Raw genomic sequence first — 23,915 nt, 5'->3', positions numbered from 1 at the left:
AGCCACTCTTTACTAGTAGAAAATGGTCTAAGTGACCTTCTCTTGTAGCTCTGCCTCAAATTCACAAGCAGTTATAAAGCAGTGGAGAGAAAAGAGCAGCCTCAGACATTATGCATAAAGAGTCCCTTTATTATAAGTAATCAAAAGTAAACAAATACTCTCTTTAAACAAAAGTTAAATATGGCTGCCCAAAATGACTAAAATAATACAATGGCCAATAGTTAAACTCTCTCTTCATATATTATCACTACATGTATATCGCACTCAACCTGATAACTTTTTATAGAGCGTTTCATTTTTCCTAAAAAGATATTACATTAATCACAATTAATTTAAATTATTCTGATATTACATTTATAAGAATCATCTCTTAAATATTTAAATACATTAGAATGCAACTTTGATCATTTGGGGAAATTTCCCATTTCAACTCAATGAAAAATATCCATTATATTTATCCATTATATTTTATTCTTTTTGGAGTAGCTCACCTCCAGATCTCTTGGAATATTTCATCCTTTTCTACGAAAGTGTATGCGACTCAGAAGTTCTCTGAACTTCAGTATTAAGGAGTAGTTATTCATGTTTTCTTTCCATGTTTCATAAGTCCCTCTAAATTTGTCATAATAACTTTCTTTTTTCAAGTTGAAATCTGATCCAATTTTTTTAAAATAACTGTCTTTTTTCCATATTTCTCTCCAGGAGCCTTTGAATTTTTCCAAATAACTTTCTTTTTCAGATTCTTCCTTCCATATTCCTTCTCCTTTTTTTAAGGCTATTAATTCAGCTTTAAGTAAGTTTCTGTGAATTCTCCAATAGATTTTAGAATCATAATTTAGCCCTTTAACGAGAACAGTTTTGCCAAGGCCTCTTCTCAAAATTTCTTCATTCAGACTCACACTAAAATATCTACCCTTGAATAAAAAAATAACACAAGCCAATTATTTAATAAAGTTACTAGCATACCTGTAACACTTTATTTACTTTAAAATCAGTCATTCTGCAACTTGAGTCCTCCAAATAAAAGTCAAAAGTATAAATGCAAAAGGGTCCTTAAGAGCTTAAAACAGTTAACGCTAAATCCAAGAATTTCATTACTAGAAGAGACCATTGCTCAAAGACAACTGACTCTTTTATAACATATGGTTCTCCACAGGCTCACTGGTCTCCTACCCAAAAATGTGTAGAAGCAATAAAGTACGAAAAGGGTTTTTTGCTTTTATTGTTGTCGTTTGGAGGGGAAATGGAGCACACACCAGATAGGTAAAATGACAGGAGGCCACAGCAAAAGAGAAACTAAAGAAAAGTAACGAAACTAAAAAGCAGACAAACACAAAATGAAATGAATCATCACTGAACTGTTAATTTAGGTTCAGAATTCCAGTGTTGAGGAAGGCACTGGCGTGTAAATACATTTTTAAAAGATGTCCCGTAAAATAATGAACATAAAAATAGTCCTGGCCTTTGAATCTTCACCCTTCAGGAAATTTCATTCATACCTCACTGCCTAATGAAACCAGATAAATGGGATTTTTTTTTTTTTCTCGCTAATTTACAGTGTAACGGAGATCGCGCTTAGCTATTTCCATAGTCCTTGTGGGATTTTAACCTAACAAGATTAATTTAAACAAAGTATTAGTAATTTTATAGCTTCATTAGACAAGTAATTCACAGTTAAATTTTTTTAATGTGAAAACTAAAGGTTTAAAGTAGGAAACATTTTCTAAGACTATCTAAAGGAATAAAGTAACCTTTTGTTCCTTTAAATGCAGTAGCTTTTGGTACATGATGATAAGCGGCTAATAAATAGTTTTAAAGGGATTATCATATTTGTCTCAGTGTTTTAAATTTAATGAGCTGAACCAAAATAAAAATAATTAAAATTCAACCTCACACTACAGTAAAATTCAACAGAAGTAAATTACCGAAATATGCATAAAGCATAATTTGGTCACCTTGTAGGAAAGAGTATAACGTAAAGACAGATAAGGTGAAGTGTGGGCTCAGGAGCCAGGAAGAGCTGGGCTTGAATAGCGGTTCTTCCACTTGGTTACCCGGAGTCCCCCCTGTAAATGGGAATAAAATTATTCCATAGGGGGGGTTTTGAGGATAAATAATATATACTCCTCAATTGAAAAGAGAAGTTAATATTTTTGTAAGGCCTTTGGGATCTTTTATATACTTTTGTATTATCAACTTAGTCAAGTGTAAGATGCTTCAACCAATCAGTATTGGATAATTCTTATTTTAAAAGAACTGAATGTGATCTGGACATGCAAAAATTAATGGATTTCATTAGGTGTTCTATTAATAATTCAAAAAGCTTTTAATAATTAAAATGGTTACAATTCTAATCACTTTAATGTGAGGTTATTTTTCTCTTCAGATTATTCTTGTTTGTTATATAATAAGGAACTTTAAAAATAAGAAAAATTACCCTCAATCCTGTTATAATAACATTTCAACTATTTTATTTTTCCATGTTCTTTTTTCAGTAATTGTCCACCAAAAGAAATTTGGAAGAAGGCACATCGAAGGACTCAAGACATGACAGGGCAACAGTAATGAAGCTCTAAGGCATCCCTAGTTACAGAATGGCTAATGGCCAATCATAAAGGTAAGGAACCCGAGGCAATGTCTTCAGATGACTGACTACTGATCATGAAAAGTATTTAAATATGCCCAGTAGTATTAAATATGCTCAACGTTTTTAGAATTCAAAGACTTATACGTTAAGGCATACCTATCTACAAGGTATTGGACCAGAATGAGCAATATTTACCTTCAGAAAACACCCTTGCTTTTTGCAATTTCCAGTTGACAAGTCGCACTCAACAAGTGGTTTATAATAACAAGTGTGATATAATGTCCATAAATAAATGTATAAGATACTCCTTAAACTGGCAATGTCCAGAGTCATTAATAATTTGAAGTTTTTTTACTTTTTCTTAATTTTCTATTTTTTCTATAATAAACATATAAACATAAGTTTTTCTATAATAAACAAATTTTATAGCAAAATTTATATATAAAACATCTAGTTCTCTATACATAATCACGTGAGTAGTACTTTAAAAAGACAAAAAAATTCAGTCTCATTATGTATTCAAGGTTCTGATTAATGAGGAGTTTATGTATTAAATAATAAGAATAAAATATTGCTAGTTATTTCTTCACACTACTTACCTTATTCACTAAAAGGTAGCAAAAGAGTGCTGAATTCTCCTTTCCAAGAAGTTGGAACCATACTACTTGGGAAGGTTTTAGCTCTTTTTGTAACCACACCTTCCCAGTTTCAGTGAGTTCTACTCCAGCCAACTTAACCAGCAAAGCACCACATGGCTCTTCTAAAAGGGTTAGGTAGAAAAGAGTTTTAGCTTTAATACCACGTTACAAAAGCAAATTCCAAAGTCATTTGGGCTCCAAAAAACAACTGGATATATTATGTTTATTTATAAATACCCAGACTCTCTAGATATAGATCCATTCATTTCTAGAGTCAACTTGTCTTTTAAAACAATACAAGTATGTAACAGATGGAATAATTTCAAAAACTCATTTCAGTAAGCTCCAGAACAGGATGTGGGGTTTAAACAATTTACCTTTTTTTAAAAAATCTGCCAGATTTATTTCTATGCACACATACACGTAATGCTACAAGATACGTCGTTCAATAATATAAGCTCCTATGACCAATAGGACTGTATAAACTGCGTTTTCACTTAATGTACTGAGGATACTTTCCCATCTCAATAAATATTAATATCAACATTATTTTTTTTATATACATTTTACAAAACTGACTTCCAGACAGGATTTTATCAATTTATTATCCAAGTAACATAGTAATAAGAAAGTTTGGGCAAACTCTTGATAAAATTTTAACCAATTAAACTTTAATAACAGGATTTTATTGTAGAAAAAGTTTATAACTTTCCATAAAGGATAATGGCTGACAAAAAAAAAAATCTTGATGACTTTTTTTGGAAAGAAATTATACATTTAACATATGTTAAACTCTTATACAAGTAGCTGAAAGTATAAAGTTAAGTTCATTTAATTGCTAGGGAAAAAGTAATACTTGAGTTCAGGAAGATATCCTAGAAGCTTGCCACAATATTATTTGATGATAGAAAAACATTTTATTTAGGGCATGGGTTCTTGAAACCTGTCCTAGAGTTTCAGTTAGAGAAGTATCAAAAGTTGTAAGTAGGATTATGTCCTTAGAAAAATCTGTGACACAGTAAATACACAAATTAGATTAAGGCAGAACATATAATAAAGACTAGATGAATTCAAATCATTGGTACATAATGAGTTAAGGGAAGCCTGAAGATTCTGAGGTCTCTCTTCAATCCTTTAATGCTGCCATCAACACCAGCTGTCTTCCAATAAAACAACCTCTAGTCTTTAAGACCAAAACTTTGGGGACCAAAAACATGAATCTAAGTCAACACTATCAACCTTAAGTATTAATGTCCTAATTCTTCACTTCACAAAAGGTCACTGGGATTCCTTTAAAATTAGCAATTCCCCATTAAGCATTTAAAATATGATGCGGCCAATAAAAATTTAAAACTAAATCTTCCAAGAACTAATCTACTGAATAAGGTTAGTTATATCCATCATATATTTTTGCCCAAACAGTTGAGGCTTTTTTGAAAAAGGAGATGCAACTTTTAATGCTTATGATGTCTAACTTTAGCTTTGTGTGAATCCCTCTATCTTACCAGCTCTTCAACAAATCTTTTATGCACATAAAAAGGCTTTAAAAAAGCCTAATTCATACTGGATTGGATGACACAGATAACGCCAAAGGTTATAAGGGGACAGCAACATGGGCTCCAGTGGAAGAGCCCAAGAGCAGGACTTGGGTTTTGCAGAATGAACAGAGAGGCAGGAGGAGGAGGAGGAAGTGAGTATGTCAAGTAAGGGAAAGACCATGGGCACCTGGAGAACACTGCAGACACAAGATGAATACTGAAGCAAATCACCACTAAGGGGTCTGTTATATTTCTGTTCCATCAGATGGGTCGGAAACTTCATGACTAAATATTCTTAAGGTTTTTATAAAGATAGTACATGATAGAAAAACAACTGATTTATACCCTCGATTTAGAAAACATTATAAGTGAATTCATGACAATGGACAATTTCACAAGTCAGGAGTATCACATATGTCAAAAAGATTATTTTTTACCATCCGGGATAGGAGAAGCTTTGAGTAATATCCTCACTAGACTGAAGGTTTTGTGACTACTGTAGGATCACATCCACTGTTTGCCACTATATACTGAGACTGTGACAAAACAGCAGGCATTCAGTAAACATTTACTGAAGATATTAAATGTCCTAAGAGTTTCGCTTCATAAAAATTTTCAGCTCTGTGTTTGCCTCCTCATCATACACACCAAAGATAAGATCATGGAAGGAAGGGATATCACAGAATAGTCATGAGGAAGGAGTCTTGGAAATATTATAATTCTCTTCTTTGATGGTGGTGGAAACCATAAGCCAAAACTAGAAACAGAACACAAGCTCTCCACGCCAATACACATTCTACTACACCACACAGACTCTACTCTGATGCAGTTATCTGAGCTAAATCTTTTTGGTTAGAATGGCCTTAACTTGGGGAGCCTGAATCTTAGCCCTCCTTACAATAAAATCAAAAGTCCATCCCTGGGACTTCCCTGGTGGCGCAGTGGTTAAGAACCTGCCTGCCAATGCGGGGGACACGGGTTTGATCCCAGGAAGATCCCACATGCCGCGGAGCAACTAACCCCATGTGCCACAACTACTGAGCCTGTGCGCCACAACTACTGAAGCCCGCACTCCCCAGAGCCCATGTGCTGCAACTATTGAGCACATGCACCACAACTACTGAAGCCCACATGCTCTAGGGCCCACATGCCACAACTACTGAGCCCGTGTGCTGCAACTACTGAAGCCTGCGCACCTAGAGCCTGTGCTCCGCAACAAGAGAAGCCACCACAATGAGAAGCCTGCGCATCGCAATGAAGAGTAGCCCCTGCTCGCCACAACTAGAGAAAGCCTGCGTGCAGCAACAAAGACCAACGCAGCCAAAAAAAATTAATTAATTAAAAAAATAAAAAATTAAAAAAAATAAAAGTCCATCTCTACCCTACAGGCCAGATAGTAAAAATAGTGAAAGGAACATAAGGAGCTTTCAATTAACAGCTATTTTTAAATGAAAAAGATTATGCTGTAACATCTTATTATATTATTCAAAATAATGCTTGGAAAGCAACCTTCTAGTTCTACAGCCATTTTATAAGTAAATAGGTTTAACTAATGAAAATGCAAAATGATCTCTTTAACATCAACAATTTATGTCAGTTACAAAAAGTATTAACACTACCGTGACATTTGTACTGGTTACCATCTGTTGGGATGAATGAGACATGTCTGTTTCTTTAACTTTTGCATCTCTATACATAAAGTTGTGTACTGGGTAGCAGAAAATCTGTTTTCTACCTTTGATTTCATCAACTGTTAGGTAGATGGCTTCATACATGACCTTTAACCTCTATAGAAAATATTTAAATAAGTGGGGGAGAAAAGTAAGTTTCCTTTCAGCTCTAAAATTTTGATGGTTTGTACCAACTTGATCAACATTTTTATTTGATGTGAAACCCATTAATAACAATATGTGTATATGGCAGTTAGAGTGCTGTGGCATTGCTCGACTTCCAGGGCAGATTCCCACTGAGCACCATCCCTGGAGCTGTGCGATGTACAGCCTGGACAATCACAAGTGATGACCTTGTTGTCTAAGCACTAAAGAATCATCAATATTTCAGACAGGAGAGATTTAAATTATTGCAGCATTATTACAACAACTGAGAAGGTAGAGGACTTATGAAGTATAAACCATGCTGAAATGGCCAACAAATAAACACCTCAGTTATCTTTCTTTAGGGAACAATACTGTTTGATTTGTTAAAGAAGTCAATCATGTCAGGTATGTTTGGGGGAAAAAAACCAATCTTATTCCTTTGCAGCCCTATCTAATTGAGCAGAGTGATATTCATTCATCTGAGGCTAAAGAAATAAGAACCCCTTTCTTCAAAACAGTAAAATAATATTAAGAAGATCTTTAAATATAACTCAGTTAATTCATTTGACAAATTTTGCCAAGTCTCTGTTGGCTAACAATTATTTTTCTAGGGACTGTGAATAATGAGATAGATAAGAAAAGTTCCCTGCCCACCAGGGGCTCACAGTTTAATAGAAGGATATAAACCTAGATATATAATTACAGGAAAATGTGTTTCAGTACTGTAATTGCAGTGTGTATAAATTGCTTGGGGGATAGGAAAGAAAGAGGCTAATTCTGCTTGGGAGTTAAGGAGAGCTTCACAGAAGAGCTGACATTTGAGCTAGATCCTGAAGAATCCACAGGAGCCAAGTCACCCTGGGCAAAGAACTATGCCCAGGGCATGAGAACACATGGAAGCAGCAGGCATGTCTGTGTGGCTGGGGGCTTTGCCATGAAGCAGGGAGAAATGGGAATTGCAGCAGCAAAGCTATGGTCTCTGCCCAGCTCTCCAGCCTCCTTTGGTGTCTCTTGTCCCCTTCTTCCCTATGCCCCGGCCAGACGAGCCTTCACGTCACGTGCTTACCAAAAGAGCCAACTCATCCCCACACATATTCTTCCTAGCCAGCCCCCTTCCATTCTTCGGGTATCTGATTAAATAGCAACTCCTCAGTGAGGCCTTCTCTGACCACCATATATGTAGGTTCGCCCTCCATACAACCTCCAATAATTCTCATCCTATACCCTGATCCTTTTCTTCATAGCTCTTAGGACAATTTTTCATTTGTTTGTTGCCCATCTTCCACCTGTACTATAAGCTCCAAGGGGTAGAGTGGTCTTGTTTATTTCACTCTGCACATACGGCTAGCATAGGACCTAGAACATAACATGTGCTCAATATTTGTGGAATAAATGCTTGAATGCCTGAATGAACCACTGAGTGGTTGAATGAGAAAAGAAGGGAAGGAAGAAAAGACATCTGGAGCCAAATTAAATAGTTCCTGTATGTAAGTCAAGAATTTGGACTTTCCCTCATAGACGATGGAGAGTTACTAAAAATTAAAATGACTTTTTTTTGCTATTTTTAAAATAACTTCTAATAACGGAACATTAAAATAGTTATTTAGTGTTATTATTTTTGCACCTTACTTACTTCTCCATGAAGATATAATAGGTAAAGTAATGGGAATATGTTCAACCTCTAAACCATTCTCGGTTATTCGGCGCAGTCGTCCTCGTAGTTTAACATTCCTTCTTATAAATTCTACTGGAATATCTGAAGAGCTTGTGAATTTTGATGTCTGTTGATTTACAAGGAGAAAAATATAACATTTTATTACCATTTTCATATTAAAATTAAGCATGTCAAATTCTCTAAACATTTTAAAGAAGATAAAACCACTGAACATTTTTAATTTGGTTCTTAATTTTATATTAAAATTTTAATAAGATTTAACAGAAAGTGTTTATGGGAACATTATTTTAAAAACTTTAGTCATTATTTTACTATTTCAAGCTACTATATAGAGAACATTAAACAGACTCCTAACTTCTAAAAGCTTACATCCTCGAAATATGACACAATCCATCAAAAAGCAGTGAGTCTGAACATGGCACCACACAAATCTGGCTAAACAGTCACTATCCTATACTATAGATGTACCATCTATTCATGCAGGTACTGCTGGGAGAACCTAACCAAAACTGAGGCAAGTTAAATTTGACTACTAATCAACAAGGTTTTTTCCTTATTTTTTATCTCATAGGAGAAAAAGGCCCCTCCCAAAAGGCCAACATTAGGAATTTCTTTAAATACCCAACACCTTGGAGTTAGTCAACATTTTATACCTGTGTCTTCCATATCAACAGTACTATAGAGACAAGCTTAATTCATAATCATGGCTGGGTGAGAGCCTCATACAGGCAGAAGGATAAATGAGTACCCAACTTCCTAAGATAGTAAAGTTGGTCTAAACATTAAAAAAATTTTTTTCAAACAAGAAAAATGTTGTAGCAGACAAATCCAGAATGTGGAACATTAAAAATGGGATAAATGACTTGGTTACTCTAACAAATCAATGGTGTAAAGGGGAAAAAATGGGGGTGGGGGTCTAGACTGTTATAAAATAAATGAGTCATAAGAGATATAACAAACAAACGCAATATATGGACCATGTGAATCCTGATTTGAACAGATCATCTATTGAAAAAAGACACCACTGAGACAATCAAGGAACTCTTAATATGGTCTGGGTATTAGATGATGCTAAGGGGTTGTTAATTATCTTAGATGTGATAATGTTCTAGGACAGACGGACACTGTGAGTCTCTTGATGCAGCACAACAGGAAGCAGTATACACTGTCACCTTCTTGTTCACACTAAATCTACCAAGGAAACACAAATCCAGACTGTGGGACATTCTCTAAGACAAGTGGTTTGGGCTCTTCAAAAATGGCAGTGTCATGACAGACAAAAATTAAACATAAAGATAAAGTGGGACTAAAAGTCTAGATTAAAGGGGACTAAAGAGACATGACAACTAAATACAGTGTGTGATCCTGGACTGAACCTTAGACTGGGGAAAAAAACAGCTACAAAGGATATTTTCAGAAGATAAATATGAATATGAACTGGATTTTAGATATTACTGCAAAAATGTTAAATTTATTAGCTGTGATATTAATGTGACTACGTAGGAAAATATCCCTGCTCTTAGGAAGCACACTATGAAGTCCTTATGGGACAAGTTCCATCATGTCTGCAACTTGCTTTCAAATGGTTTCACTGAGGGAGAGAGAGAAAGCACAACCATGGAAAAATGTTAACAACTGGTGAATCTAGATAAAAAGGAGGTGACTGGTTCTTCTGGAGAAAACACTGTGAGGAAAAAGATTCTGACGGTATGTACTGTCAGCATTCGGTCAAGAATGTGGAACATGCAGAATGTAAACAAAAGGGAAGAGAAATCCTAAATCAAACACACATGAAAAGTTTGAGTGAGTCACCTGACAGAAGTTGTCTATGAAAAGTTTATGGGTAAGACAGAGAAATGTGGGCTAAACATCCATGCAGATGGCTCCCAGTATGGTTCTGGGACATCGCTAGGGTAGCACTGATGAGTTAATGTCAGTGGGAGGGGCACTCTAGGAGTAAGTAAGCCACGGGGCTCTGACCTGGATCCTCTCCTGTTTAGTATGATCACCAGTGACTTGAATGTGAGCATAAGGATCGAACATCAGCAGGTCTGATGCTTGGAAGGGTATGAATACTAAGTCAGAGTTAGTATTTAAAAAGATCCTGACAATTAGAATGAATGGCTACAACATAAAAGTCTGCCCCTGTATTCTCCCAAACTAAAGGATCAAGAGAATAAAGTAGCATATATGAAAAAGATTTACAGGTTTTAGTTAGCTGTGAACTCAAAATGAGTGAAAGTGTGATAAGGCTGCCAAAAACAAAAAGTGCAAACTCCCTCTCCTCTTTGCCCACCCCCTCACCACTCCCCTCTGCAAAGTTCCACCCAAAGCAACATTATTAGGAGCAGGATCCAGAACAAGGGAGGTGAGGGAGAGAATACTCTAAATCAGGCTCTAAGTGGAATCTATCAGGCTGTTCTGGGTGTCATATTTCATAAAAGACTTCATCGAACTGGAACAAAGCCAGAAGAGGAGAAAAAAGATGGTAAAGAGCCTGGAAACTACATCACATGAGAAAACCAAGAGTATTTTGCACAAGGAAGGCAAGACTTAGAAGGAGTAGAGAGGGACGTTAAAGATGTCTTCAACTACTAAAGGTCCATCCTTTAAATTCTGAGGTGTTTTCATTAAAGGATACACATAAAAGGGCAAAAGTGTGCCTTGATGCTTGGAGTTTTGGAAGTTATTAAGGAGCTAGGGGAGGAAATGGAAAAACGTAGACCCCAATGTTCTACTTTCAAGAAGCTCACAGTCTATGTGAAGAACCTCTAAAGGCAGATACCACTGCATCTACCTCATGATGGGAGGAATCCAATAATCCCTCAACAGCCAAAAGTTCAGTGCAGCATTTCTGTGACACAGAAGGCATTATCTGGAAGAGGAAAAGACAATATGCATAAAACCAGAAAACAACTATAGAGCAACACATGAATAGGTTTAATATAAAGTGTAAGTGCTAAAGGGTCAAAATGGAAAGGATAGGAACACCTGAGGAAGACATCTTTCAACAAAAAAATCCTGAGTTTGTGATAAACACAGCCTGCTCTCCGGAGCAGGCAGAAAGATGATCTCACTAACAAGGGTGCTATGCCCAAGCTTCAGAGGGTGAAGGGCGTGTCCTAAAGGCAAACAGACAAAAGCTGGAAGCATCGCAGTGAAGAGAATATAATAAGGGTTTTAAATTCAGGAAGATGTCATATGAAATCCAGTTCTGCCATGTACTAGCCGGATGATCTTGTGAGGGTTATTTCTTTGACCATCCATCTCCTCATCTATAAAAGTTAGGCATAAGAATACCTCTATCACAGAATTATTTTACCTATTAAATGAAATTATATATATAAAGTGCTCAGCACAGTACCGAACTTAATAATCTTTTTTATTTTTTAAATACAAAATTTGGAATTGTCAATCGGTAATTGAAAGAATATGAGAAACTGATAAACTCTCAGAGGGAAGAAGAAGGAGAGAAAACCAGCAATCCAAAAAGAAAGCTGGAGAGGTATTATCAAGGCTCCTTGTGGCAAGATATCAATGCAACATCCGTTCCCAAACCCCTTCTCCCTTGCCAACATGCTCTGTATGGGGTGGAAAAGCTAAATGGCCACTTGCCCAGCCTACTTTCCCCAGCTAGAGGTGGCCATGTGACAAAAGGATGTGAGCAAAGGTCTACAGAGGGCTTCCGGGAACGTTTTTGCTTTTTGCATAAAAGGAAAAGATGCGGCTAGCACCTTCCTTCCTTTTTCCTCTCCTCCTGCCTTGAGCAGCCTGCTATAGCAGCCATCTGTGCCATGAGGAAAGGCAAGGAAAATCAGACAGTCCTAAATTCTATGTTACTGAGCCAGGGAAGCAACGCTAGCAGCCTCTAACCTCCAAACTTCTTGTGACATGAGAAAAATCAACTTTTTAATTGGTTAAGCCACTGTTGATTGGGGTTTCTCTTATTTCTAGCTAAACCTCTCCAACTGTTCTATAACAGAGTTTTTTATCCACTAATGTTCCAATGTTCTTTTTCTCTTCCTTAGTCTGCTCTTCTCATCACTATTATCAAAAACCATAAAATCTAAAAGACACCAAACTTAAGTCTAAAATAAATAACCTCATAACTATATATATATATATATATATATATATATATATATATATATATCATTGAATAATTTGCATAAGTCAATGATGTACCTAACATAAGCAGGATTAGGACATGAAAGTCAATGAGAAAAAAAAAAAAGAATGAAAGTCAGTGAGAATAAAAGTGAAAATAATAAACAGTAACACACTCTGCTTTTAATATTACCAAAGTGAAGTACTGAACTATATACTAAAAATAACAAAAAACTTAAAATGATCTCTAATTGATTCATGTGTTTTTTTAAGGGCTAACAAGAGAAATGATCCCTCAGCACTATTTTCCCCTAAACTCTTAATCAGATAATTTAATATTTTGGCAATTTTGGAAACTTCAAAATACAGATATGTCATGGAATGTAGAGATATAAGAAAATGAAAAAAGTAGAACGACAAGAACTAAAGTTTCAAAAGCTCCATTCTAGAAAAATATACATAGGCTAAAAATGAATGACTTACAAAATCATGGAGGTGTTATAAGAAAGAGCCTATTAAATATAAGGTTAAAAATGAGTTCAAGCCCCCCCACCCCAAAAAAGACAGCCACTTCAGTAAATGGTGTTGGGAAAACCTGACAGCTACATGTCAAAGAATGAAACTGGACTACACTCCATGCACAAAAATAAATTCAAAATGGATTAAAGACTTAAACGTAAGGCCTGAAACCATAAACCTTCTAGAATAAAACACAGGCAGTATGCTCTTTGCCATCAGTCTTATATTTTTTTGGATATGCCTCCTCAGGCAAAGGAAACAAAAGTGAAAATAAACACATGGGACATCAAACTAAAAAGCTTTTGCACGGTGAAGGAAACTATCAACAAAACAAATAGGCAGCCTACTGAATGGGAGAAGATATTTACAAATGATATATCCAATAAGGGCTTAATTTCCAAAATATACAAAGAATTTATACAACTCAGCATCAAAAAAACAAACAACCCGATTAAAATACGGGCAGAAGACCTAAAGATACATTTTTCCAATGTATACCAAAGACGGTATACAGATGGCCAACAGGCACAGGAAAAGATGCTCAACATCACTAATCATCAGGGAAATGCAAATCAAAACCACAATGAGATATCACCTCACACTTGTCCCAACTGCTATTATCAAAAAGACAACAAATAACAAGTGTTGGTGAGGATATGGAGAAAAGGGAACCCTCGTGTACTGTTGGTGGGAATGTAAATTGGTGCTGCCACTATGCAGAATAGTATGGAGGTTCCTCAAAAAATTAAAAATACAACTACCATATGATCAAGCAATTCCACTCCTGGGTATTTGTCCAAAGAAAATGAAAACACTAATTTGAAAAGATGTATGTACCCACATGTTCACTGCAGCATCATTTACAGTGGCCAAGATATGGAAGCAACCTAAATGCCTATCGATAGATGAATGGATAAAGAAGATGTGGTATGTATATATACAATGGAATATTACTCAGCCATAAAAAAGAATGGAATCTTGCCACTTGCAACAACATGGATGGACCTAGAGGGTATTATGCTAAATTAATAAGTCAGACAGAGAAAGACAAGTACTGTATGATTTCACTTATATGTGGACTCTGAAAAATAAATGAACAAATGCAACAAAACAGAAACACAGTCATACATACAGAGAACAAACAGGTGGTTGCCAGAGGGGAGGGGAGGGAGGGAAGGAAAGAAATAGGTAAGGGAGATAAGACTAGGAGATAAACTTCTAGTTACAAAATAAATGAGTCACAGGTATGAAGTGTACAGCATGGGGAATTTAGTCAGTAATTATGCAATATCTTTGTATGGTGACATGGTAACTAGACTCGTTCGTGGTGATCATTTTGAAACGTATTGAAATATCAAATCACTACGTTGTGTAACAGGAAGTAACATAGTGTTGTAGGTCAATTTTACTTCAGAAACAAACTCATACAAAAAAAGATCAGATTTGCGGTTAGGAGAGGTGGGGGTAGGGGAAGGGGGAACTTGGAAGGTACAAACTTCTAGTTATAAGATAAATAAGTACTAGGGATGTAATGTTCAACATGATTAATATAATGAACACTGCTGTAAGTTATCTATGAAAGTGGTTGAGAGAGGAAATTCTAAGACTTCTCATCACAAGGAAAAAAATTTTTTTCTATTTATTTAATTTCGTATCTATATGAGATGATGGATGTTCACTAAATTTACTGTGGTGATCATTTCATGAGGTGTGTAAGTCAAATCATTATGCTGTACATCTTAAACTTACACTTTCACTGTATGTCAATTACCTCTCAGTTTAAAAAGATGAGTGCAAGGCACTAAAACAAAAAGAAGGGAAAAGAGAGACAAAAGTTTTGAAATTGGTGTCTGGGTGAAAAGGCAACAGTTGGAAAAGATATAGTATGATAAAGTAATGGGGTGTAGTCAATGATAATACAAAACAATATAGAGATAAGTGTAGGAAATAAATATTTATAGAAGCAATATATCCATCACAGTTGGATGACACATGACACTGACACTGAACATGACACTGAAATTACATCCTATGATAACAATAAGGTGTATTAAAAAATACTTGTAAATCTTGAATTATCAAATGGATTTCCACAATGTCTATTATTAATACATTATTGAAAGGGCAAAAAAATACACTAAATGAAAGCATAAATTATTTAGTTCTAAGGGACATAATTCAACGGCGATTTAAATTTAATACCACCATAGGAAACACTTTTGACTGTTTTCAACATCTGAAATGCAAATTTAGTGTTTACACTATTCTAGCAAATTAAATCCTTTTCAGATTCCTTTTTAAGCAGGAAGAAAAATGATTATGGAAATACAGGCTGTGCAATTACTTTCCATAAAATCCTGTGTATGTTACTTTTAAACCAATATCTTAAAATATGTTCATTGTTCTAAAATACTATTTAAAAGCCTCTAATATGAATAACAAAATGACACACTGCTTGAGATATCATCTTTCTCGTTTGAAGTGAGAAAAATTAACTGTCTGGTGCTTATCATAATGTCTTCTTCATTTTTTTAACTTACCAGTCGAACACTTCTTAGAAGTAACATTACTCCAGCTATGGCCATTACGGTGCTGATGTTCTTCAAAAAGAGAGTTAATGATTAATCCTAAGTATTATTCACAATAGTGAAAGTACTAATTAGAAGGCAGAAAAAAAAATCCTCCCTGTACCTAACTGCCCAAATAAGGCATATCCTTCAACTAAAGGTCTACTTCTTCCAAAAAAACTAATTGCCCACCCGCCCATTAATCTTCCCCTTTTTCTCCAACCAAACTGGCACACACAGTAATTATATACATAATATGGTACTGCTCTCTATTGATTGTATTGCTTTAACCATGAGTTCCCTGAATGCATGAATTAGTCTAATACTTCTTCTGCAAGGCCCACAGGAACTCCATAACCCTGAGTCTGCAGGCAGAATTTAAGTATCTGGTAGAAAACTTTATCACCAAAACCTTAAAATATAGCACTTGGGAAATACATGTTGCAAACAGTTGGGGAAAACTTAGCAATGCCTTTAAAGTGCTTCGTTTAAACTGAAACAGACCTAAAGGAGTTTAATTAATTAATAAGGATCCTGTAATTCCCTCAACAGTGGTAATCTAACATGCTTTCCTTCAATAAATACAACTAAGCATATAAGAGATGAAGTTGAAAATATACCCAAGGGTACATTCTGTGATTGGATTATTTGGAATGAAATATCCATGTGCTAACTTAACACTGTTTCCTCCCCAATGCTGATGAGGTTATTTTTTTAAGTTGTAATAACCAATGCATCTCTTCCTGCTTAACTGGAAGAACCAAGGCCTTGTCAATTAACATACATGTGTATGTATATTCACATATATATATACTGTATTAATGCTACAAATATTTATCTAGCACTTACTAAGTGGTAGTTACTACTCTAAGGACTGAGCTGCACTGGTGAGTGAAAACAGACATGGTCCTGGCTCTTGTGTTGCTTGGCTGCAAAGTATTTGCAAAGCTGATGATCCTACTCAACTTTCCAGCGGAATTCAACGAAGTTCATCATTCCATCTGAAAACATACTCTCCACTTGGCTTCCAGGACACCTGGTTTTCCTGATTTTCCTCCTCCTCCCTGTCTTGTTCCTTCCTAGTCTTTGCTGACCTCCTTTTCATGCCCCAAATTCTAAATGTTAGAGAGGCCCCCAGGTCTCAGTTCTAGGGCTTCTTCAGGAGCTTTTCTGACTGGCTCCAAGACGTCATCCAAGCTTTAAATACTACTCAAGGTTTATGCAGCCCATTCCCAAAGTTATATGCCCAGTTCTGATTTCCCTTCAATACATGACTCCTGTCTCCAGTTGCCTAGAACATCTACAGCTACGTTTAGAAGTCTAATGACCATCTTCAAGTTCACACATCTCCATTTAGAGGTCTCGTGGGCATCCTCAAGTTCACACGTGCAAAAAGCTCCCTAGATTTCCCTAACAATTCATTTATCCCAACTCCTCTATATCATCAATTTCCAACACCATTCACGAAGCAGGCAGCCCCCTTTATTCCTCTCTTTGTTAGAAAGAAAGGAATCACCACAATCCTCTCTCGTCTAGTCGCCGAAGATGCAGCCCTCCTCCCCGACCCCCACCCCCGCCCTTTGTTGGAACTCCAGTGGCCTCTCACTGCATTAAAGAAACGAACTCCTCCACTCTCCGCAGGCCTATGGAGTTACGTGCCCTGCTTTGGTCTCTGCCCGGCCCTCCCCAACTGCCCCCGCGGCCCCGCACACGCTGCCCTGACCGGGCCGCCCTCGAGCTGCTCCCCCGCGGCCCTCCATGCCTCCCCGGCCCGGCGGGTCCGCTGCCCGGGCCTCCCCAGGACGCGTCTCCCTCAGGCTCAGCCGCGCAGCCCGCGCCCACCACCTGCCCGACCGGCGGGTCTGCGGTACCCGGACGAGACGCAGGTGGTCGTCTGCCCATTGCGAGATCCACGCCACCACGTTGGGCGCTGCTCGGTCCCGGTCCGGCGGCGAGGTGCCGGCGGCCGCGGGCCGCCCCGCCATGTTGCCGACCTCCCGCGAGCCCGCGCCGCCTCTTTGACCGGGCGACAGGGGGCGCCGCTCTCCGCGAGCGGGCGGACGTGTTCGCGCTCCTCCGGCTGGAGGGAAGCTGTCCGAGCCGACCGCCGGGTTCCCTTTTCCGCAGCCTAGGAGTGGCCGGGGGCAGGCCTCCCAACCCGTAAAGAGATATCTTCACAGTGACCCCAGCATTTATGCAGGGTTTTCCCACAGCGCAGGAGATCTCTGTGGTACGGGGACAGGAGCTGCAGAATTCCTGGCCATGCTGATGGGAGATGATCACTTTCAACTCGCTTAACTCACATCAGTGTGGGTAGCATGTGCCACGCAAGAAAGAAAACTGAAGTAGATCATTCCTTCCACCTGCTCCCAAATATAACAAGGTGCGTATTTCTTATAGTTGAATTGTTGCTTCCTAAGCCAAATATCAGATGCTCTAAATCTTTGAACTGTTAATTGATTAAATGTAGGGAGCTGACATATTCCAAAAATCAATACATGGATATTAACTTATTGTGGTAATCATTTTGCAATACATGCTTATATCAAATCATTATGGTGTACACCTAAAACTATGAAATGTTATGTCAATTATATATCAATAAAAAATCAATAGTGTATTTTAAAACAAACAAAAATAAGTCACAGTACAGTGCAAATTATATAATATTTATGTAAAAAAAATTGTGTGCCTGAACCATGAAAATCTGTGCAAGAAACCTGTAACAGGGATTACCGCTGGGAGGAAGGATTTGGGGGTAGGAATGGGAGGGAGGTTTCACTATCTGCCGGCTCTAATAGAACATTTTGCAATGACAGAAATGTTCTGTATCTGCACTGTCCAGTTTCATAGGTAATAGCCACATGTGGCTATTGTGTGCTTGAGATGTAGCTAGTGCAACTAAGGAACTGAATTTTTAATTTTATTAATTTTGATTAATTTAAATCATAACTGGCTAGTGGCTATCGTATTGGACAGTTTTGTTTTACCGTATGCATATATTCCCTTTAAAAGTCAAAATAGAGTATGCTGTATTCCTAATAGCACATATTATAAGGATTGCTTCAAGGAATGTATTGTCTGAGTACTGTAGTCAATGCAAAGTAAATACAATAGCTAACACTTAGATCTTGCTTACTATGTGCCAGGCGCCGTCCTAAATACTTTTCATATATTAACACCTTTGATCCTCATAGCAACTTTATGAAGTAGACACTATTATTCATCTCAGTTTTAAAGAGGAAGTATTTACAGAGTGATTAAGCCAGTAGCCAAGGTCCCCCAGCCAAAAAGTGGTGAGCTGGGACATAGTGCTGGGATTCAACTCAGCCAGCTGGCTCTGTCTGTGCACTTAACCACAACACTGACTCCCACAAAGGCAATCAGCTAAATCACATAAATGCTTATAAATTTCCAGTGAAGGTACAACCCAAATGATATTGAGGAAAATCCAAAAAAAAGATACACTACAACCAAAATCTTTAATCACTATTTCAAATAAAAACATAAGTTCTGTATATTAGTAGATTTTGAATAGCTTTAGTTAATAAATGAAAAAATAAGATTTGGGGCAATTATGTCTCTAATTCTGCTTCCTTGGCTTTTCCAATGTCCTGTATCTCTTACCTCCTTTCTGCTCCCACACGCACTGTCCTAGTTGAAGATAACTAGTCTGTTCTCCCTACTTTCCATCCCAGTCTTTTTTTCTATACCCCAGATATCAGCCACCTGGGTGTCTCTAAGACTTCTCAAAAGGTCCTTCTCAATAATATTTCAGCATCGTCCCACTAACCAGTGATGTGGGAAGTATAGTGCCTGCCCCAGGATTTCTGCAGATTAACCAGCAATTTAATATTCTCCTGGGGTAGCTCCACCAAGGAAGCCTGCTCCTTTTACTGCTGGTGACCTCTGAGAACTCACTGGATATGTTGCTTAGGCGAGTAGAGAGGTAGGCACAAAAAGGCACACTTAGATTCTCTGCCCATCCCTTAATTTCCCACAATACCACAGACACAAAGACTGTGTCTATAATGACTTTTTGAGGAAAGTTTGATATTAACTAGGTACAATTACATTTTAAAAAAATCAACTAGATATTAAAGTGAATGTTCCTAGAATCCAAAGAAAAAGGGGAAAAAAATTGAATGGGACCACTTACAAAAACCCCCCAGTTTCTATCCTTGGCTTCTGAAATCAGGAAATGAGGTAGTAAAACTCTGAAATGTTTGCCTCCTGGGGTTATCACTACAGTCCTTAGCTCTTATTAAATTTACATGCACTGTTTACTTTCACTTCAGGGCATTAATCTGGCAATTAAGTCTATGTAAGGAATTTCTGGCAGATCATTGCAAATTATATACAGACAAAATCTTTAATATATTAATATATATCCCTAATTTTAGCCTTTGCGGTAGAACCATATTTATTTTATTGAGCTCTTTTGTTGGCCAAGAACAGAGATTTACTTTGCCTACCTCAAATAAAAGAAATCAGGAATTCTCTTACTGCGGTTGGTATGTAGATTATGCAATGAACAGAGACTGCTGGAAAATGTGACAAGATCATGAAGATAATATGGATTTTATCACTTAGGGGAAGCAATTTACTCTAAAGAAGAGTTCATAATTTCTGATTGCATTTTGGAAGAACACTATAATATCTGTAGTGAGGAATATAGACATAGTAGAACTGAGAGTAAGAAGAACCATCAGAAGGCTATTGCACAATCCTAGATTGATAAGCACCTCAAAAAATACTATGATATTCACCATGAGGAGTATGAGTTTTAATAACAAAATTCCAACTCATAATTTTTTTTCTTATTTTTATCAGGACTGGAATAATGAAGAGTGTAACATTAGATTTTTTTACAGTAATAAATGTTAATTTTTAAAAAGAAAACTATTATCTTCATCCTGCCTTCTCCAGAACTTTGTCCTACAAATTTCCCCCTTTCTCCTTTGCACCCTTAATGGGTTCATTTCCCTGGCTCACTCACTGAACTCAAGAGAATGCTCAAGTCTCAATTCCTTCAGAAAAAAATGTTTGAAACAAGTCCCTATTTACACTCATACTACCATCTTCTGATTAAAACTGCCTTCTCTTTCAAAGCTGCTCCCCCATCCACATTTCCTACATCATCTACACTCAAAAGTTCATGTCCTTGCTTCCTATAGTATCCAACTGTCCTTGCAATTCATCTTCACAAACGCTGGAATCAATTTCCTCTTTAATATTACTATTCTAGTTTGGTCCCTGTCTATTCTGAAGGCCTTTAACTGATCTCTCCTCCAATTTCATTTTATTAGAAATTGGCAAATAAGAAAAGAAAAACATCACTAATAAACCAATGCTTATAGACTGCAAAATCTTAGCTTTTGCATTCTCTGACTATATATATATATATACCTTATGATCCATGTATACGTCAATCTCAGTGTGGGCAGTATCTGATTAGCAATTTTAAAAAAATTTGAGGACTGAAAAGAAATTAATTTTTAAAAAACACTCTACTTTTGGTGTGGAGAAAAGGGAACCCTCCTACACTGTTGGTAGGAATGTAAATTGGTGCAGCCACTATGGAGAACAGTACACAGGTTCCTTAAAAAACTAAAAATAGAGCTACCATACGATCAAGCAATCCCACTCCTGGGCATATATCCAGAGAAAACCATACTTGGAAAAGATACATGCACCCCAATGTTCACTGTACCACTATTTACAATAGCCAAAGCATGGAAGCAACCTAAATGTCCACTGACAGATGAATGGATAAAGAAGTTGTGGTACATATATATACAATGGAATACTACTCAGCCATAAAAAAGAATGAAATAATGTCACCTGTAGCAACATGGATGGACCTAGAAATAATCATACTAAGTAAGTCAGACAGAGAAAGACAAATATCACATATCACTTATATGTGGAATCTAAAAAAGTTATACAAATGAACTTATTTACAAAACAGAAACAGACTCACAGACTTAGAAAATAAATGTATGGTTACCAAAGGGGAAAAGTGGGTTGGAGAGAGGGACAAATTAGGAGGTTGGGATTAACATATACACATAACTATACACAAAATAGATAATCAATAAGGACCTACTATAGAGCACAGGGAACTCTACTCAATACTCTGTAATAACCTATATGGGAAAAGAATCTGAAAAAGAATAGATATATATATAACTAAATCACTTTACTGTACACCTGAAACTAACACAACATTGTAAATCAACTATACGCCAACATAAAATAAAAATTAAAAAAACTCTACTTTTTCTTTTATCAGAAGTTATTAACCTAGCAAACAAAAAAGTTCAAAAGTTCAAATTAAAAAAACTCTACTTTTTCTTTTATCAGAAGTTATTAACCTAGCAAACAAAAAAGTTCAAAAAAGTTCAAAAAAGTTCAAAAAAGTTCAAAGTTCAAAGTTCAAAAGTTCAAAAAACTGTAAAAGTTAAATTCTGAAATGGCTTCACCATTTCTTTTTTCTTTTTAACCCAGAGTTAGTTGTTTCTGCTTTTGTAATAATTTTCATTTCCTGACTTACAGGGTCTGGTTTCTTCACATATAACTTCCAGTTTTTGCCTCAGCTCATACCTCACTACTGAACTACTAGATTTACAATTTCCTCTACCCACAGGAGTGGACTTTTTTATTATCACCTTAAATTGAATTACTTAGATAATTTGCCCCATTTAGCCTAGGAGAAAATATAAAAGGAAACATCTAATCACTTGAGACTGAACTCTGGCTTCTAAGACACAGGTTTTCATAACCCCAGGCCTCTGACCATAATATAACCAAAAAATGTGAATTAAACAGAATTCAGTTTCAAGAAACATCAGCTAATACATATCTGTTAAGTTATATTTATCCACATTGTACTGAAAGTACAGTTTCTGGAGCAGCAACAGATTTAATTATTACTTTTAATAACCACACTGGTTTCCCATATTCTAATTCTCAATTCTCACCTGTGCTGTGACTAATAAGAGCCAGACTGATAACAGCTTATCAGATTGATAACAGCCTACATATACTGCGTTTAGTACTATCGATGAGGAACCTCAAAATATGAATCTGGGGCCCTATATAGGACAGCTGTATGGAAGCCCTCCTCTCTTCCAGAGAAAGGAAGATAAATCTTACCTCCTTAATTTAAATAAATTCTCCTTGGGAAGGATCCTGCACTCTTACCCTTTGGAATGTAAATATATGTCTTTAGGGGCAAGACAAGACTTGTGTCTCCAGATTTACAGCCCAGAGATGTCTCCATGGTCTCCATTCTCATACCCTCTTGAACTGTGCATAGCGGAGATGTGAACATCTGTGTTATGGACTGAATTGTGTCTTTCCAAAATTCTTATGTTGAAGCCCTAACTTCCAATATGACTGTATTTAGAGATAGGACCTTTACAGAGGTAAATAAGGTTAAGTGAAGTCATAAGGGTGGGTGCCTTATTCAATAGAACTGGAGTCCTTGTAAGAGGAAGAGACACCTCGGATGTGCATGCACAGAGGAAAGGTCATGTGAAGACAGCAAGAAGGTGGCAGTTTCCAAAACAAGGAGAGACCTCAAGAGAAACCAAACCTACTGCCACCTTGATCTTGGACTTCCAGCCTCCATAACTGTGAGAAAATCATTTCCATTGTTTAAGCCTGTAGTCTGTAGTATTTTGTTATGGCAGCCCTAGCAAACTAATATATACTCTGGATGGTTTTTCACTATCTATTCAGTCACAATTTAACTTTGAAGGCTTCTCTTTGAGCCCAGGTTCCAAGTCTGAGTAAAATCTGCTCAGAAAGCTCTAACTCTGCAGAAACAAAATATTTTATTTACAGTCACAAATTGTCCTTTAAAGAAATTTTCAAAACTGTAACTACTGAAGAAGCCATATCCAAACACAAATGTTTCAAGGGAAATTCTTTATAATCCCAAACTATCCATACATCATTTCCTCTTGAAGGAGAAGTGTTGTGCCTCCACCTATTCTCCATTTTGCCCAGGTTACTAATAGTACAACCAATAATTCAGGCTGACTTCATAAAAACAGACAAAAGATTTGGTGGAAAGCATACATCTCTTGAAATTACTGTATTTGTTTTTAATTATATAATGCCAAGCTAGTATAATTTTGATATGAATGATTTGAAGGTAAACTTGGTTATTACATAATAAAAATGAAAATAAGAATCTTTCATTAATGTTTTTTTTTTAGAGATTAATTGTTAAGCAATCATTTTGAGCATTTAAATAATCCTTTATATAAAAATCTGGAGAATTTATTCCAAATATACTCTAAATATTTAAATACTGCATAAATATCAAGCTTTAACACACATCTTTTAATAACTTAGCCAAATAAACATTTCACATATACTAATGCTAAACTATCAAAGCTAATGCTAGATCTTCCAAAAATGATAATAGAAATGATTTCGGACTGTGCATTTTTAA

At 36.5% G+C, this 23,915-nt stretch overlaps 1 protein-coding gene across 1 annotated transcript; it reads right to left on the bottom strand.

Moving 5' to 3' along the window:
• Positions 1–108: 108 nt before the first annotated feature.
• On the bottom strand, positions 109–17,454 carry C4H3orf33 (chromosome 4 C3orf33 homolog). The gene is made up of 5 exons (XM_059921848.1): positions 17,320–17,454; positions 15,422–15,481; positions 8,214–8,361; positions 3,187–3,347; positions 109–914 (listed from the first exon to the last, which is right to left on the bottom strand). Exons 1-5 carry the CDS (start codon positions 17,431–17,433, stop codon positions 513–515), a joined length of 885 nt encoding a protein of 294 aa, XP_059777831.1. The 5' UTR covers positions 17,434–17,454; the 3' UTR covers positions 109–512.
• Between the last annotated feature and the right edge of the window lie 6,461 nt (positions 17,455–23,915).

This window comes from Balaenoptera ricei, chromosome 4, assembly GCF_028023285.1.
Source record: "Balaenoptera ricei isolate mBalRic1 chromosome 4, mBalRic1.hap2, whole genome shotgun sequence".
NCBI classification, from domain to species: Eukaryota; Metazoa; Chordata; class Mammalia; order Artiodactyla; family Balaenopteridae; genus Balaenoptera; species Balaenoptera ricei.
This window is presented reverse-complemented; position numbering and strand designations above follow the sequence as displayed.

Excerpts from the sequence above, each read along its gene's own strand:
- C4H3orf33 (XM_059921848.1), bottom strand. The coding sequence starts at position 17,433 with ATGGCGGGGCGGCCCGCGGCCGCCGGCACCTCGCCGCCGGACCGGGAC. Across the intron at positions 3,348-8,213 it reads TATTATATCTTCATGGAGAA|AAGAGCCATGTGGTGCTTTG; the intron begins GTAAGTAAGGTG and ends TAACCCTTTTAG. Across the intron at positions 915-3,186 it reads GCTACCTTTTAGTGAATAAG|GGTAGATATTTTAGTGTGAG; the intron begins GTAAGTAGTGTG and ends TTTTTATTCAAG.